Consider the following 15,365-nt stretch of genomic DNA (forward strand, 5'->3'; position numbering starts at 1 on the left):
AAGTGCCGGGGAGGCTCCTGCAGAAGGATGGAGAGGGAGCCGGGCCAAGGAGAGAGGGCAGGGCCTGCCAGGCCGAGGGAGCAGAGGAGGATGGGCACAGATGTGTGACACCTGGCTTGCCGGGGAACCGGGAGCAGCTACCTGGGCATGACAGCCCAGGGAGGGGAGGCAGGAGTGGCTGGCAGGAGACCAGCTTGTGGACCCTGCTAGGGTGACAAGTCATATTTGCATTTTAGAAAGGTGGTTCCTCCAGCAGCTTCAGCTTGGGAGGAGCCAAGCCCCCCGACAGGGAGGCCTGCTGGGACCCAGAGCCTGGGGCTGAGTGGATGAAAGGACCTGAGTGTTTAGTGTTAATGAAAAACAAACAAGCAGCCACCCCCCCCCCACAAACATGCTTCCCAGCGGGAAGGGTGGTACTTGGCCCTCAGTGGCCTTGGGCCACCTTTTTCCAATCTCTCTGGCTGTTTTCCACATAATTCACCCTCTCAGCTCCCTGCTGGCAGGAGTCTGCCGGGAGACTGTTCCCAGATGGGAAGCGGCATGGCTGCCCAGGGCCCTGGGGGTAGACAGCCCTGGGGACTCCGCGCGGGCCTGGGCCCCTGGCCTCCAGCTGGGCATCCTTTGTCCTCTGTGTTGGTCTCTTCCTGCACACAGCCCGGCCAGAGCTGGCAACCCCCTGGCCAGGGCCCTGCTGGGCCCAGTCATCTGGGCAAGTGACTCATGCTGGGGGCAGCGGGGGGAGGGCAGGAGGCGGGTGAGTTAATAGCAAACCCATTACATCCCCGAGGTCACTTCACACGAGGGACAAATGGCCCATTGAGGCTGATTTGGCTGCTGGCTGGCTCCAGCAGCACTTGGGGTGGGGAGATTTCATTATCCAGGAAAGCAATACCAGATTGTCGGGAGGGGGCCCCGCCAGCACACCCCGCTCTTCCTGCCTCCCTCCCACGCAGAGCATTCTGTTCCCAAGGCTGCGGGCCAAGCCCCGGAGGCTGCGTCTCAGGTGCAGCCCCACGGAGCAGCCACCCTCTCCCAGGGGGTTCAGGGCGGGCCAAGGGGCACATTCAGCAGCACAGAACATCCTCCCAAATTCACAGTGGGCGGGGAACAGGGTAGAAAGTTCCAGCTGCCCCCTACCATTTGGCTACTGACATTGGTCCCTTCCCACCAGATCTTGTGTTGGGGTGAACTGGGCAGAGCTGAGTGACTTCTCTTCTTTCTTCTCCATCCTTCCGTGGAGGTGTAGCAGGGGCCAGAGATACTCAGTGGAAGTGAGGAGGAGGAGGAGGGGGAGGGGGAGAGGGAGAGGCCAGGGGCTGGGGACCCGCCAGCTCAAAATTCCGTCCCTGAATCCATGTGTCTTCCTTGCTGAGACCACAGAGGCCCCATGCAGGGGATGGCAGCGCACCAGGCTTCTCTCCTCTCCCTGTGACCTGGACCTGCCCTCTGGGGAAGTTCTGGAGCACCTGAGGGTCCTGGGTCACCGGCTGAGGAGGGGAGCAGAGCCCAGCTGTGCCGGACCCTTGCTGCTTCCTCCGTCTCAGGCTTCTGGGAAGCCTGTCTGGCTGTGCAGGCCCAGACCTCCCAGGCTGGTCTCTGGGGTCGTTTCCTCAGAGCGACCATTTGATTGAAACCAATTTTCTTCTAGGGCCCCAGCGTAAGCCCACTTCTTTCCCTCGCAAGTTTCTAGAATCAGACTTCAGGTCTTTGCCGGGCAGGCATAGATGATGTCCACCCAGGACCGCCCCCCCCCCCCGAACACTTCCTGGGGGCCAGTGTCTCCACCTCTTTCTCAGAATGGGGAAGGTGGATGTCCCAAGTTCCAGGCCCCCAGAAGGAGCTGCCAGTCATCTGTATAATCCATGCCTCAGCATGTTTTCACTTTTCTGCTCTGGAAAAGAGTGAAGCGGATGCCCTCTTCAAGCAGACTTTAATTCTCCCCCACCCCCCTATCACTGCCTCTTTTTTAAACAGCCCAACTGGTTAAAGCATTGATAGGTACTGAGTTCCCCGTCACGGGAGGTGTGCAAGGGTAGGGTGGCTGAGCATGTACTGGGCAGACGTTGAAGGGGATTTCAGCAGGTTTGCAGATATAGGACAAGCCTTGAAGACCCTTCTCAGAGGGTGCAGAAGAGGGAGGGAGGGTGCCTGCTTCCCCACCCTTCCTGTGTTGACCAGCCACCACTCCTGGCAGTGGGCAGGGGCATTGTCAGGGCAGGCGGCTGCAGAACAAGGGGCCAGGCTGGCTGGCAGCTCTCCAGGGACAACGTCACCTTGGTCACTGCGGTGACTTTAAAAATAAGCGTGGCCTTAGAGGCCCTGCTGCCCCCTCTTCTCTGCTCGATCCCGCTCAGATCCCGTTGTTCCCGCTGACGTGGAACTAGGGCAGGCGGGTGACTCAGCCTTGTCCCCACACTGCAGCCGCGGAGCCCTCGGAGCAGGGTGCCTGCTTGAGAAAAGTGGCGAGGAGGCTGGGACAGAGAGGGCCCCTGGGGACAGCCTGTCCACCCGGGGCTGAGGCCTCGCCAAGTCTCCTGGCAGCCCCCGGGGTGAGGCGTCTGCAGGCTGGCACAGCCACCCGCTGCTTCGAGGCTGGGTCGGCACCTGGCTGCTACTCCCCAAGGCCCCTTTTGCGACTCTGCAGAGCCGCTGGAAGGGCCTGAGGGAGTTTCCCATCAGTCACCGGGCTGTGGGGATGCTGAGTGTCCCCCACTGCATCTCTGTACCTCCAGCCTCAACTGGTTGCTCGGAAGTTGGGGATTTTAGCCCACTCCTAAGCCTCGCCTTGGGGGCTCGGAGTAGGAACAGAGGGCTGTGGGACCGTGTAAAGCGGCAGTACTCGGGAATAAAACGAGAGCCATCAAAAGCAGCAGCTTCTCCTCCCCCATCGTATCTGGGTGGTAAGTCACCAAGCCAGTGTCCCAGACAGTTGAATTTGCCAATCAAAAGCCCGTTGGACGTGCCAATAAACAAATGACTCCAGAGCCGCAGCCAGAGTTCAGCTGGTGCAGAGTCATCTCGCAGGGTCATAATTCCCGCCTGGTCCTTCTTCCCCCATCTTAGCAGCTGCCTTCCCCGCCCCTGGCTCCCAGAGTCCCCTTGGGTTTCATATCACTATAGTAAAATTTGCAGTGAAACTGAAAGATGGGAGGGGCTGTCCCTGGTCCAGTCATCAGAGCCGGGGTGCAGGGGAACTCCAAGCTGATTCAGCCCTGAGCATCTGTCAGCTGCAGTGGGGGGCTCCAGGCTGGGAGCGGGGGAGGCCTGTTTGCCTGGGCTCTGAAGGCCAGAGCTTCCTTTGGTGGCTCGAGAGCATGATTTAGAAGAGTCAGACTTTGTTTAAAAAGTCCCCTGCCTCCGAGATAAGGGCCAGTCTGCTGTGGTCAGAGTTTGCAGGCAGGAGCGATAACTGGGAAGTTGGGGGAACAGATTAATCATGTGCTAAGAAAACGGCATTCCCCTTTAAAGTGCAAACTTAGGGTGGCATTTAAGGAAGCAGGCAGGTGGCAGAGGATGTTCTGTAGCCTGCACACCAGCTAAGGGTCAGCTGCACGCACAGATGGGCTTCATGGGCGGATTCAAAATCGGACTGTAGTGGGCTGACGCTTGGTTGCTGCTGATGTCACGGGGTGATGAAGGGAGATGGGGTCCTGGAGGCTTGGCCTGGTGCAGACAGCATCCTGCCAGTCATTCTGAATGCTGGGACCGGGGCTGGTCTGCGTGGTGGCTGCCAGGAGTGCCAGGGAGTCCAGAGGAGTTGTCCTTCTGCCCCTTTGGGCCAATTCCCTGTCCGGCATCCCCGTGACCCTGCCATCCTACAAAGGAAACTGACCTTTGTCATTCTACAGGATCTCCCAGGGTCTTGGGACCCTCAGGGAGCTTCCGTTGCGTGCCTGGAGGCGAGGGAGAAACTGGCACAAGGGGTCTCCTGGGGGACCCTCGGTGGTCGCTCTGATTGCAACCGAAATGACAGACAGGGAAGCCAGCGGGGGATGACCCGCGGGAGGCGGTCCAGGCAGAGCGGATAGCCAGCGTGGGTGTCCGGGTGTCCGGCAGCAGGAGGCAGCGTGGGGAAGAGGGGGGAGGCCAGGGGGGCCGAGTGAGCAGACAAGGCGTCAGAAGGGGCAGAGGCCAAGCACGAGGGTCCTTGGCAACCGAGGTGAGGAGTTTGCACTGGACCCTGAGAGGGAACGAGGCTGCGGGAGGTGAGTTAGTCAGAGCACACTGTTCAAGCCTCACTGTGTGTTCTGGTTGGGGAGAACAGGAGCAGAAACAGCCAGTCAGTCGGAGGCCCTGCAGGAACGCAGGGCAGAGGCAATGGCCATGGGGCAAGAGCCAATTGTTGAATTTTGCAACATTTTGTGAGCTGGTGGTTAAACACAGCCATTATAAAAATTTTAATTAGATATTAAGTGGATATAGTCTAAAATATATGATTTCCACTTCATACCATGTATATATTCTGAAACACATAACATTAAAAATAAATTCTATGTAAATTATTTGAAATTAAATTATATAGAATTACCATACGATCGGGCAACTCTACTTCTGGGTATATACCCCCAAAAATTAAAAGCAGAGACTCAAAGAAATCTTTGTACACCCAGGTTCATCGCAGCATTATTCATAGTAGCCAAAAGGGGGAAGCAACCCAAGTGTCCATCGATGGATGAATGGATAAACAAAACTTGGTACGTACATACGATGGAGTATTATTCGGCCTATAAAAAGAAGGAAATTCTCACACGTGCTAAACTATGTGCACCTTGGATAATAAACCTTGAAGATATTATACTAAATGAAATAAGCCAGACACAAAAGGACAAACAGTGTGACTCCTCTTACTTGAGGTACCTTGAGCTGTCGGATTCGTAGAGACAGCAAGCAGCATGGTGTTTGCCAGGGACTGGGGTCGGGAAGGGGCGGACATGGGGAATTATTGTTTAATGAGGATAGAGTTTCAGTTTAGGATGATGAAAAAAGTTGTAAAGAAGGGTGATGGTGATGGTTGCACCGCAGTGTGAACATACTTAGCGCTACTGAACTGTATGCTTAAAGAGGGTTGCAACGGTGAATTTTATATCAGGCATATTTTACCACCATAAAAATGCGTTGCTCAGGAATTGAGTTTTGGACACAAGTCCGCCTTCTCCCCAGGCTGCCATCCTCCTGAATAAAGCAGCTTTTCCTTTCCCCCGCCCCTCAAAAAATGCATTGCTCTATTAGGTAAAAAGATAAATTACAAAATTAAATCATGGGTTTATATAGCATGAATTAAATCACTTACAAGTAACATATTGAGAAGAAAGGTGATACACACACAGAACTCACCCCTTCCTCTGTCTCTTACTGCGTTTAACTGTCACCTTTGAGCTTGAGTTCTTCACCTCTGTTGTGTCTGTGCGGTAGGAACACTGTATTGTAACGGCTTCTGCAAACTTGTCCCAGGTCTGCTTTCAGCGCTGTCTCACCGGGAGCCCCAAGGTGGCCAAGGTGTGAGTGTTGACACCACGGAAAATAAGCAAATGCTGCCTACCAGGTGCGGCTGCTTTGCTGGTTGTTAAACGTTAGGCAGGACACCTCTGGCGGAGGGGGCTTGGGCTCGAGTGGGGGCACTTGAGGTCACAAGAAGACTGGCCTGCAGATTTTCTGAGGTCGACACTTCCTGATGGCTTCGACGCTGGCGGGGTGGGGGGAGGGAGGGGGAGGACTCAAGGGTGACACCTTGATACTTGGCTTGAGCCGCAAGGTGGATGGCGGGCTGAGGAAGCTTGGGGGCTGTGGAAGCTCCAGCCGCTGGTGGATGGACCCGTGGGGCTGGGGCTTAGGGAGATCCTACTGTGTGCCAGGTGCATGCAGACCTGAGACCATACGGCCCCTGCCCTGGAGGAGCCCTGGCCTAGGAAGAGCCAGATGGCCCACTTAATAGGGTGTCCTGTCCAAAGGCCCGGTTCTGTGGGGCCAAGGGCCACCGTCCTCCCTCCATTCCCCACGCCCCACCTAGCGCGCGGGGTCAGGGATACTGACAAGCCAGCCAAACGGCTGTTTCCGACCCTCTGTTTCCTCCTCCCGCTCTTCCCATGCTTTGCAGGGGTCACTCCACCTGGGCTGGACCTACGAGGTTTCTCTTCAGACCTGCTCCTTCCAGTTCCGGAAAGACGTGACCTGAACTTCATCTTACACTTTTCTCACCCATCCATGGGCTCCAGCTTTTCTTATTAAAACGCGCAGTCTGAGTACCCCCGTGCCCTGGATTCCCTCAGGACTGCCACCTGCAGGGCAGCGTCTGCTACCTACGATGGGTTTTGTAGCTTATGCGACATCTTTGGGGGAGGCAGCTTTGGCCTAAAGGAATGATCCAGTTGGGAATTTAAGGTCTGTAGGCACGTCCTGGGGCCACCGTAACAAAAGCCTGCAAACTGGGGTGCTTACAACAACCAAAAATGATTCTCTCACAGTTGGAGACCAGAAGCCCGAAATCGAGGTGTCAGCAGAGTGAACAAACGCCCTCTGAAGGCTTTGGGGAAGAACCTTTCTTTGTCTCTTACTCTTCTGGGGTTCCTAATGTTAATTGATTTGTGGCCACATCACCGCAAGCCCCACCTCTGACTTCACGTGGCCCTCTTCTCTGCACCATGTGTCTTCTTTTTGGTCTCTTATAAGGACACTTGCCACTAGATGTAGGGCCTGCTGTAATCCGGGAAGATCTGGTCTCAAGATCCTTACCTTAATTACAGCTGCAAATATCCTTACTCCAAATCGGGTCATATTCTGAGGTTCGGGGGGATATATCTTTGGGGGGCCTCTGTTCCCCCACCACAAGTGTCGTATTGGACTTGTGAGGTCGGTGGCCCCTGTGATGTCCCCCACTCACACCCTCCCCGGGAGTCTTGCCTTCCCCATTTCCCTGGGAGCGTTCAGGCCTTGCCATCCTTTTTTTCTGCCAAATTTAAGCTCATTTTCTTCTCTGCTGCTGCTGCTGCTCATTTCGTCTGCCCAGTGCCCCTACCAGGATCGTTTGTCCAGACCCCGGCCCTGAATTCTCATGCCCTGGGAGAGGGGGCCAGGCGGCGCTCCCCACTCTTCAGGGAATCAGTCCTTATGAAAGTCCCAGAGCCCCAGTTTGGACACAGTCATCAGAAGTGATCAAAGGCTGGGGGATGATTAAAGGACCGGGGACGGATGATTTAAGCTGAGAAAGAGAAGGCCAAGGAGCAACTGGGTTGTCCTCGAGTTTGGAGAAGGTAATTATTACTTGAAGGGTGGTGCCCAGCTGTTTCCCATCTCCTCAGAGGACAGGAAAAAAAGAGGAAATAAATGGTGTACAATTAGAGCAGTTGGTTAGATACAAGGGTGAACTTCCGGGCTGGGAGTGTGGCCAAGCGCTGGGTTGGGTTTCCTGAGGGGATGTGGGAATTGCCTTACCTGGAGGTGTCTAGGCCTGGCCATGGCAGCCCTGGTGGTTAAGTGAAGGGGGGCCGGAGGCAGGGGGATGGACTGGATGGGCTCTGGAGCACAGTTGTGCCAACAGGGGGCCCTTCTGGCCTCGGAGGTCCGCTCCTTCCTGCCATTGTCCTTTGGGGTCCCATTGGGGAGCATTCTGGGGAGGCGTGCACCCTTGGCTGGGCTCCCCGAGGAGATAAGCATGAGTATGTTTCGCTCCACCGTGAATGGAAATGAATAATGCACAGTGAGCTGACCCTCTGCTAACCGGGTAGGACTTTGTGCCAGCTATCTGGGAGAACAATCGCACGGGTGTGACTACACTCACCGGGTGCTTTTTATAAAAACACTGGAGAATAATGCGATGGACCAGCGACCCAGCTGCACACCGCTCCATCCTGGCAACCCAGCATCTTCCCATGGGGGCTGTGGCGTTCGGGGCAGTGGACCACCAAAGTCCCAAATACGGGGTGGACAGGTGGCCCAGAGGGTTGGACTATCAGGCAGTCCAGGTGCTGGTTTGCAGACAAGAAACTCCCCGGGCTGCTGTGGAAGCCATCCGGGTGCTATTAATGACAGTGGTGACTCCATTTCTGAAACCCCGGCTCCCTTACAGAGGGCGTGTGCGCATCTGAAATGTCTGTGGTTTTGCAGTTCCATGTCCACAAACTCACTTGGTTGAAAATAGTTCAAAATATCCAAAGCATGAGGGAGGGAGTGACTGCTTTCCTTAAAAAGGAAGGACTCGATTTCATCAACTTAAAAAGCTCCCCAAACCCAGCGCCTTCTCTGCAAGCACCCCCCGCCCCCGCATTACCAGGATGGTGGTCAGACCGCAGCATCCCCTGTGCTTTTGGGATCTTTCAGAGCCGGGGTGTGAGGGCCCAGAGGGGAGTGGCAGTGACCAGTTTGAGACCCAGGGTGAGCTCTAGGCACTCGTGTGCCGCACCCAGGGCACCTTAGTGCAGTTGTCCATCTGCTCAGAGAGGGCCATTCCCTGCTGTGAATTCTGACATGGGCCCCTGACTTGGGGTGGAGGCCCTCGGTCTAAGGTAATGAGGGGCCTCACTGTTTCAGCCAGGGGGAGTGGGAGAGACCCTCCCTCCCCCATTGTTGGTGGCAGACCTGGAGGGCCCTTCCCTGCTGCTTCTCAAGTTCCAGCCCATCCTTCTGTACCCAGCCCCTGGGACCCGCCTGCCTTGAAAGTAACAGGGGTAAATGCCCTGGAGGCCAAGGCCAGGCCTGAGGTGTGGGCCAGATGGGGCAGGGCCTCACCGAAGGCCTCTTTCTCCCTGGTCCCCAACTCCTTACTTCAGATACTTTGAAGTATCTGCTCCGTATTCGGGAGAACCCAGTATCTAGCCCTTTGCAGTGGAGTGTGGGGGTGGCACGTGTCCCTGGCTGTTCTGACAAGGGTGCTCTGTCCTTGCCCCACGTCCCCGGTGGGCCGGCGCCTTTTCGGACACCCGCCCCCGAGGTTGCGGCAGCGACCTCGGGGGCGGAGGGCTGGGAGTAGGGAGTAGCGGGAGGGGTGCCCCGAGCCGGTGGGTTTCGGTGCCCCCTCCCCGCCCCGGGTCACGTGACTCTGGCGCGCGCCCCTCGCTCGTCGGCTCCTGGCCTACAGGCCAGGATCCTGCAGGCCGCCAGCTGGAGCGCTTAACCCTTGGAGGCGCTGAGCGCGGGAAGACGGCGGCGGCGGCGAACTTTGTTTGGCTGCGTAAATAAAACCTCCCGCAGAAGGAACCCTGCGCCCCAGGGAAGGGGAGGAATCTCTTCCCCACCCTCGGCACCGCCCCCGTGCAGCCGCCCGGCCTCCACATCCGCCCACATCTGGCCGCAGCGGGGCGTCCGGCGGGGGGAGGAGGGCGCCGGGGCCGCGTCCGTCGCCGTCCCCTGGGCGCGGGCCAGGCGGGGAGAAGGGGGGCGCTCGGGTCGGGCGCCCAGGACTCTGCTTGTCCCTCCAGCGGCCGTTTTGGGCCCCAGCACCCCCAGGCCCGGCCTTGACAGGCGGGCGGAGCAGCCAGTGCGAGACGGGGAGGCCGGGCCGCGGGTGCGGGAACCTGATCCGCCTGGGAGGCGGGGGCGGGGCGGGGCGGGGGCGCGGGGAGCGGGGAGCGCCGGCGCCCGCCCTCCTCCCCCATTCATTCAGCCGAGCCCGGGGGCCGAGGGGCTCCGGCGGCCAGCTCTGCACGGCGGGAGCGCGGGCGCGGCCCCCCAGCCAGCGCGCAGGGCCCGGGCGGGCCGGGGCGCTTCCTCGCCGCCGCCCTCCGCGCGTCGCGCTGCCCGTGAGCCACCATGTCGGACCCCGCGGTCAACGCGCAGTTGGATGGGATCATTTCGGACTTCGAAGGTGGGTGCCGGCTGGCCACCGCGCCGCGGCCGTGCTCGGGGGCCCCTTGGGGCGGGCCCGGCGCGGAACGGGGGCGCGGATGGGGAAGCGGGACCCCGATGGGGCGCCCTCCCACCACGCGACCTGCGCCCGCGTCGCCTTCATGGGGAACCCCGTTCGGGGGACCGAGGGGACCGCGCTCCCTTGCCGTCCCCTACGCTCGCCCTGAGCGCTGCCGCCGAGTTTCCTTCCTTTTATTGTTGTTTGTGTTTGCCGAGCGACGACAGTCTCCTCGAGGGCTCGCGGGGCTTCCTCGAACAGCAGCGGCGCGCAGTTTCCCTCTAGGCTATCGCTCGGTCCTCTCCCTACGACACTCCGCCCCGCGGCGGGCTGGGGGAGCTAGTTACCCGCCCCCGCGTCCCTCCCGCAGGACAGCCCCCTCCCCCACACCAGTTTCGGGGCCCGGGCTGAGCCGAATTCAGGCTGGGGAGGGCCCCGAGTGGACACGGCCCAGGCTGTGGCGGGGTCTAGTGGGAGGCATACCATGGGCTCCCATCCGGGCCTGGGGACATCCTCATCGGCCTCCTGGAGTCTGGCAGTGGGGCGAAGGAGGGGCCTGCGTGCCGGTAGGGAGCGCTTTTTCGTCCCCTCCCCCCTTCGGGGTTTACAAAGTGTGGAGAGACTTGGGGGCTTCTCCCGCCGGACGCGGTAGGGCATCCCGGTCCTGGACTTGTGTGTGTGCGCGCTTTCCTGCGCCCTCGTGACTGCCTGTGGCTCTGTTCCTGCATCCTGCGTCCTGCGGTGGAAAGAGAAGCTCACACAATGGTCTCCAGCACTTCTGAGCCAGATTTCTGAGGGGCGGGCCTGCCTCTGTTCGGACCCGGAGCCCCCGCCCCTCGGAGGGGCTCCCAGGCAGCCGCGGGTAGAGCCCTCTGGTGGGCCCGGCCTCGGGGAGGCTGGTCTGAAAGGATTTAACAGACACAGACGTCCCGGTGCCAGGCCTAGCAGGGAGGTCCTCCTCCCTCCACGACAGGGTCAGGGCTGGGATCTGGGCGTTCTGAGCCCAGCTGTGCACATGGCCCGCCTGAGGACAGCCCCCATCTGCAGGGGCACTTCTGGGGACCAGAGCCTGGCTGGACCCCAGTCAGAGCCCCAGAGGCTGTAATTCTGGGCTAGGACTGGACGAGCTTGAGCAGCGGGTGGAGCCCGGAGTGGGTTGGGGTCCAGTGGCGGCATCCTGTGCAAGAGTTGGGTCTGTAGTGGGAGCGCTTCTCTGACTCCGGCGATGAGCACTGAACAAGGGGAGGCCTGGGTTTGCAGAGATGTGACGGCTTGTACTCTGCCACCTGGACCTCTTGGAGTGCACGCTTATACCAGAGTCTCCCTGGATCTCCTCCCTTCTGTTTCTCCTGCTTGTCCGGAGCAGCCCTCCCGCTGCTGCGATTTGGGGAGGCTCCTTAGGGGACTTTCAACTCCTAAGTGTCCGAACTGGAGACTTAGCCGATCTGGAGATGGCTGCCCCCTTCAGGTCCTGCTCTGTGTACGTTTTCCTGTGGTCTTTGGGGGTATGATTGGCTCTTAGTCCCTGACCCAAAAGCAAGCTGGACGTAGGATTTCTGGGGAGGCAATGGGAGCCCTGAAGCAGAATAGGGAGGCGGAGAGCTGAGGGCTGTGTGGTCTTACAGCTGTCACAGCTCGTGCCACGTGGGTTGTCAGTGCCTCTGCCTCCGGGTACTAGTATGTAACTCCGTCCCTGTCCTGGGGTGCCCCATCTGGAGATGCTGGTGGCTTCTGCAGCTGCTTCCAGGCAGCTTCTCAACCCTCTCATTTGGTCAGAGACAATGGCCTCATTGAGACCATCCTGGTGTAACAGTTGGCAGCCCCCTGCCTTTAGGGGGAGGTTTCTTGCTCTAGGGAGCGGGGCCTCCGACCCTCTGGTCCTGTGTGCCTCAGTTTCCCTGTTGTGTGCCCTGAAGACTTGGGGTGCTCTGAAGGCAGGGGAGGCAGAGCCGCTGAGTGGACATGTGCATGAGTGTGTGTACGTGTATGAGAGTGTGTGTGTGTGTGTGTGTGTGTGTGTGTGTGAGAGAGAGGCTCAGGACAGTCAGCTTGGGGGCGAGAAAGGCGGCCTCCCTAAGGGCCTCAGGAACTGGGAGTAGAGTTGGGTGTTGGGTCTGACAGCCTTGGCAGACGGACGTGGGAAGGACGGATCCGAGAAGGAGGAGGGGTGTCTGACCTGGCACAGCAGCAGGTGATGGAGGCTGGCAGAGCCCGGGCAGAGGAAGGTCATTGTGGAGGAGGTGGAATTTGGTGGCAGGAGGGAGGGAGGGCGGAGCGCATTCAGGCTAGGGGCAGAGAGCAGGAGTGGGGGAGGCCGGAATGCGCTGGTCTGGTCTGTTAGGGGCTGGGGCATAAGGCAGGACCAGCCTGTGACCGCAGAGGGCCAGGTGTGCCCACCCACCGGGAGCCTGGACTGTCGAGGGGAGGCAGCTGGAGTGGCCAAGATCGGGGCTGGAGCAGCACCCGTCTGTTTCTGTGGGGCCAGTGGGGGTCCTCTGCCTGGGCTGCCCGATTGGTGTCTCCGTTTTTGCAAGGTAGGGTCAAAGGAGTGGGAGGACACCCCAGCACCTCGGGGACCAGGGATCCTGATAGTTCCTGAGGCTGGGGGACGTGGCCCGTCTTGAAGCTCATGTCAGTGGCTGAAGGACAGAGGCCCCCTGGGCCACCTCCAAAGCCAGGCGAGTTCTGAGCCCTAGCGGCGTTGCAGGGGGTGATTTTTAATCCAAGCAGACTAGGTCCCTGCAGTGGCCGAAGGGCCCTGAGGGGGGTGTTTCCCAGAGGTTTGGAGCAATGACAGTATCCAAGCCGGCGCAGCACGCCTTGCGGTACAGAGGGGAGGCTGCCCCAAGTGTATGTGTGCAGGGTGTGGGGGAATGGGTACCCTGAGTTAAAATTCTGCTGATGCCCCGTATCCTGGGCACATCTGCCCTCTTCCCTGGGGAACAGCTTCTCTTTCCATCCTATTATTCCTGCCCATCTCCCTCCTCACCCTGGAGGATTGAGGGCGAGATCGTTAAGGTCTGTCACGTCACCGAGGTGGCACGGGGATTCGGCCCGGCTTCTATTTTGGATGCGTCTGTGGGTTCAGGTCTCCCCCAGGGACTGAGAGGGTGGCAGTGTCCTTCCTGGACACGAACCTCCCCACACCGGTCTCTGCTGTCCCTCTAAGGAGGATCTCAGGGCTCTGTGGAGACCCCCATGTAGGGGGAAGAGGAGTATTTTGTACTTCGGTGATGCGATTTTTCTAGAGAGTCTCACTTCCCACTTTTCCCTGTGCGAGGATGGGCCTCAGGTGGCCCGGGCACCTGGCGCTCCCCGCGTGGTGGGGCGGCGGAAGCAGTGACTCCTTCCCGGCTGGCTCCGGGACCCCGGAGGCACGGGGCTGTCGGCTGCCGTGTTCTCTAGTGAAAACAGGCCAAATCTGTTATCGCGAACGCGATTACAACTCGGGTCTTTGTGTAGCTAAAGCCCTTCCAAGTGCCAGCTGTTGGCCTACTTTCCCCAGCACTGTTTGCTGTAACCAGATTTGCATGCAGCGAAAGAATTCTAAAAGTCCTTGATGTTTGTTGAAACACAGTCTGGCTCAGGACCCAGGCACTCCGGTCCCGGAGCCGTGCTCTCCCGCCTAGAGGCTGTGTCTGCCCTTCTGAACCCTCTGCCGTCTGCTTGAGGACCGTCCCAGCGGTGTCCTGGAGGCCGGGCAGGCTCTGGGCCCAGAGCACGCGCGCGGGAGGAGGGCAAGGAGAGGGTCTCCTGGGGAGATGGGGTGGTGCAGATGGGCCTGCTTGTCTGGGAGCCCAGGTACCTCCTGGACAACGGCTCCCATGACGGCTGGATCCAGGTGCCCTTCTCCTCCCAGGAGGACGAGGCCCATAGCTTGGTAATGGGTACGGATCTGCCCCTAATTAATGCCAGAGGGCCTCTTGAGGGAGGAATCTGCTTTTCAGCAAGACTCAGGCCTCTGGTGAGTACAGCCTCCGTGCAGTTCTCCCTCTGTGGCCAGGGCAGGAGCCACAGTGGCGATGAGGTCACTCAGCTGGACTGGAGGAGCCAGCCTTGCCGGGATTCTGCTCGTGTCTGCTCGTAGCTACGAGGGGACGGCTCCTTTACGGGTCTGACTGCCACCCGCTGCGCTAGCCTGTTGCTCTTGTGTCCAGGGCCTGGGACCAGGCCCACGCACCATCCTGGTTGTGAGGGAGAGAGTGGACACCTGTGTGCCAGGTGGCAGAAGCCCCTCCGAGATCGGCTTCCCAGCTGGACCAGGGGTCAGATGTGGACCAGGGAGGTGGGGGTGAGCATGGACACCCCGTGCTGTGAGGCATCAGCCTGGAAAGGCTTTCTGGAGGACATGGGTCTCCGGAAAGGTTTTGAAAGGGACAAGTGGGCAGAGCTATCCAAAGGGAGAGGGCCTTTGGGGAAGGTGATGGGCATGGCAGCTGGGAGCCTGTGTGGTGTAATGCTTAGGAGGGCAAGCTCACTCTGCCATCTGACAGCTGGGTAGGGAAGGGTGTCGTGGCCCCTGAGCCTCAGTTTCCTCCTCTGTTAAGAGGGGTCTTAAACATCGCTGTCTGAGGGTTGTCCTGGGGGTATAGCCCACAGCACTGGGCCTGTTTCCTGCTCACGGGGGAGGGGGTAGTGGGTGCTGCTGCTGTTGGAGCTCGGGGTGTGGGACGGGTGGGTGTGGATGCCCGAATGCAGGAATCTGGTGATGGAAGCGAAGAGGCTCAGAGGCCACAGGCAAGGGTCTGTCTGGTTCCCGCAGGGGTGGAGGTGAGTGAGGCACCCACGAAACCTGCCTGGGGGTCCCTCTGAGTCCAGCAGATACCCGGGCTGCTGGCCAGCGTGGGAGCCCTTGCCTGGGCCTGGGGGACGCTCCATCTGCAGATGTCAAGCTCTCTCCCTGTCAGAGCGGAGGCTGGGGTCACGTGGGCTTCAGGGTTCCTTCACTGGGAAGGTCATCCCAGTCTCCCCTGCACCCTCCTGACCCCAGAGCGTCCCAGATGAGTGGACCACTGGCCTGGCCTGCAGACAGTGACACAGGCTTGCGCTGGACAACCTGACAGTAGGGTGAGGTCACCTGCCTGTAGCTCTGCTGGCCGCCAGCCTTGCTGAAAGGGAGCCAGGACCGGGAGCTGGTGTCAGGGACGGGCATGCTGGGCAGGGCATCCTCCTCCCCCAGCCGCCCTTCGCAACTCCTGATTGTGTTGCAGATCAGGAGCTAGCAGGACAGTCCCATCTGGGGCCAGTCAGGGTGAGCCAGGGCTCCGAGGCCAGAGCTGTGTGCCTCTAACTTGTCCTGGGGGCCAGTTAGTCTGCATCTTTGCCCTGCCGAGGGCGGGGGAAGCCTGGGCACCGGCTGGGGCCTCCATGCCTGGAGAAATGAACCCACCAGAGCACGAGCCCCCGGGGTCAGCGGCGGGCATGGCCAGCGCTGGGTGAGGCGGTCCTGCTGTGGGAGCAGTGGCCTGGCAGCCCATTCATGATGAGACATCACCAAGGGAAGTACCAACACGCAGATGGCATCTTTGCT

The 15,365-nt window shown here is 59.6% G+C and overlaps 1 protein-coding gene across 4 annotated transcripts in view; it reads left to right on the forward strand.

Annotated features, from left to right (window-relative positions):
* Nucleotides 1-15,365, forward strand: part of SEPTIN9 (septin 9) — a 151,394-nt gene that overhangs the window by 48,196 nt on the left and 87,833 nt on the right. The window contains exon 1 of one of the 4 annotated variants that reach the window (XM_074343769.1): nucleotides 9,539-9,796. The exons of 2 other annotated variants lie outside the window; for them this stretch is intronic. In XM_074343769.1, the coding sequence (XP_074199870.1) occupies nucleotides 9,742-9,796 (55 nt within the window). In that variant the 5' untranslated portion in view covers nucleotides 9,539-9,741. Of the gene's footprint in view, nucleotides 1-9,538; nucleotides 9,797-10,304; nucleotides 10,402-15,365 lie in introns of those variants that run through there. One more of the 4 variants, XM_074343767.1, reaches the window with a different exon arrangement.

The sequence above is a fragment of the Camelus bactrianus genome, chromosome 16 (genome assembly GCF_048773025.1).
Source record: "Camelus bactrianus isolate YW-2024 breed Bactrian camel chromosome 16, ASM4877302v1, whole genome shotgun sequence".
Taxonomy (NCBI): domain Eukaryota; kingdom Metazoa; phylum Chordata; class Mammalia; order Artiodactyla; family Camelidae; genus Camelus; species Camelus bactrianus.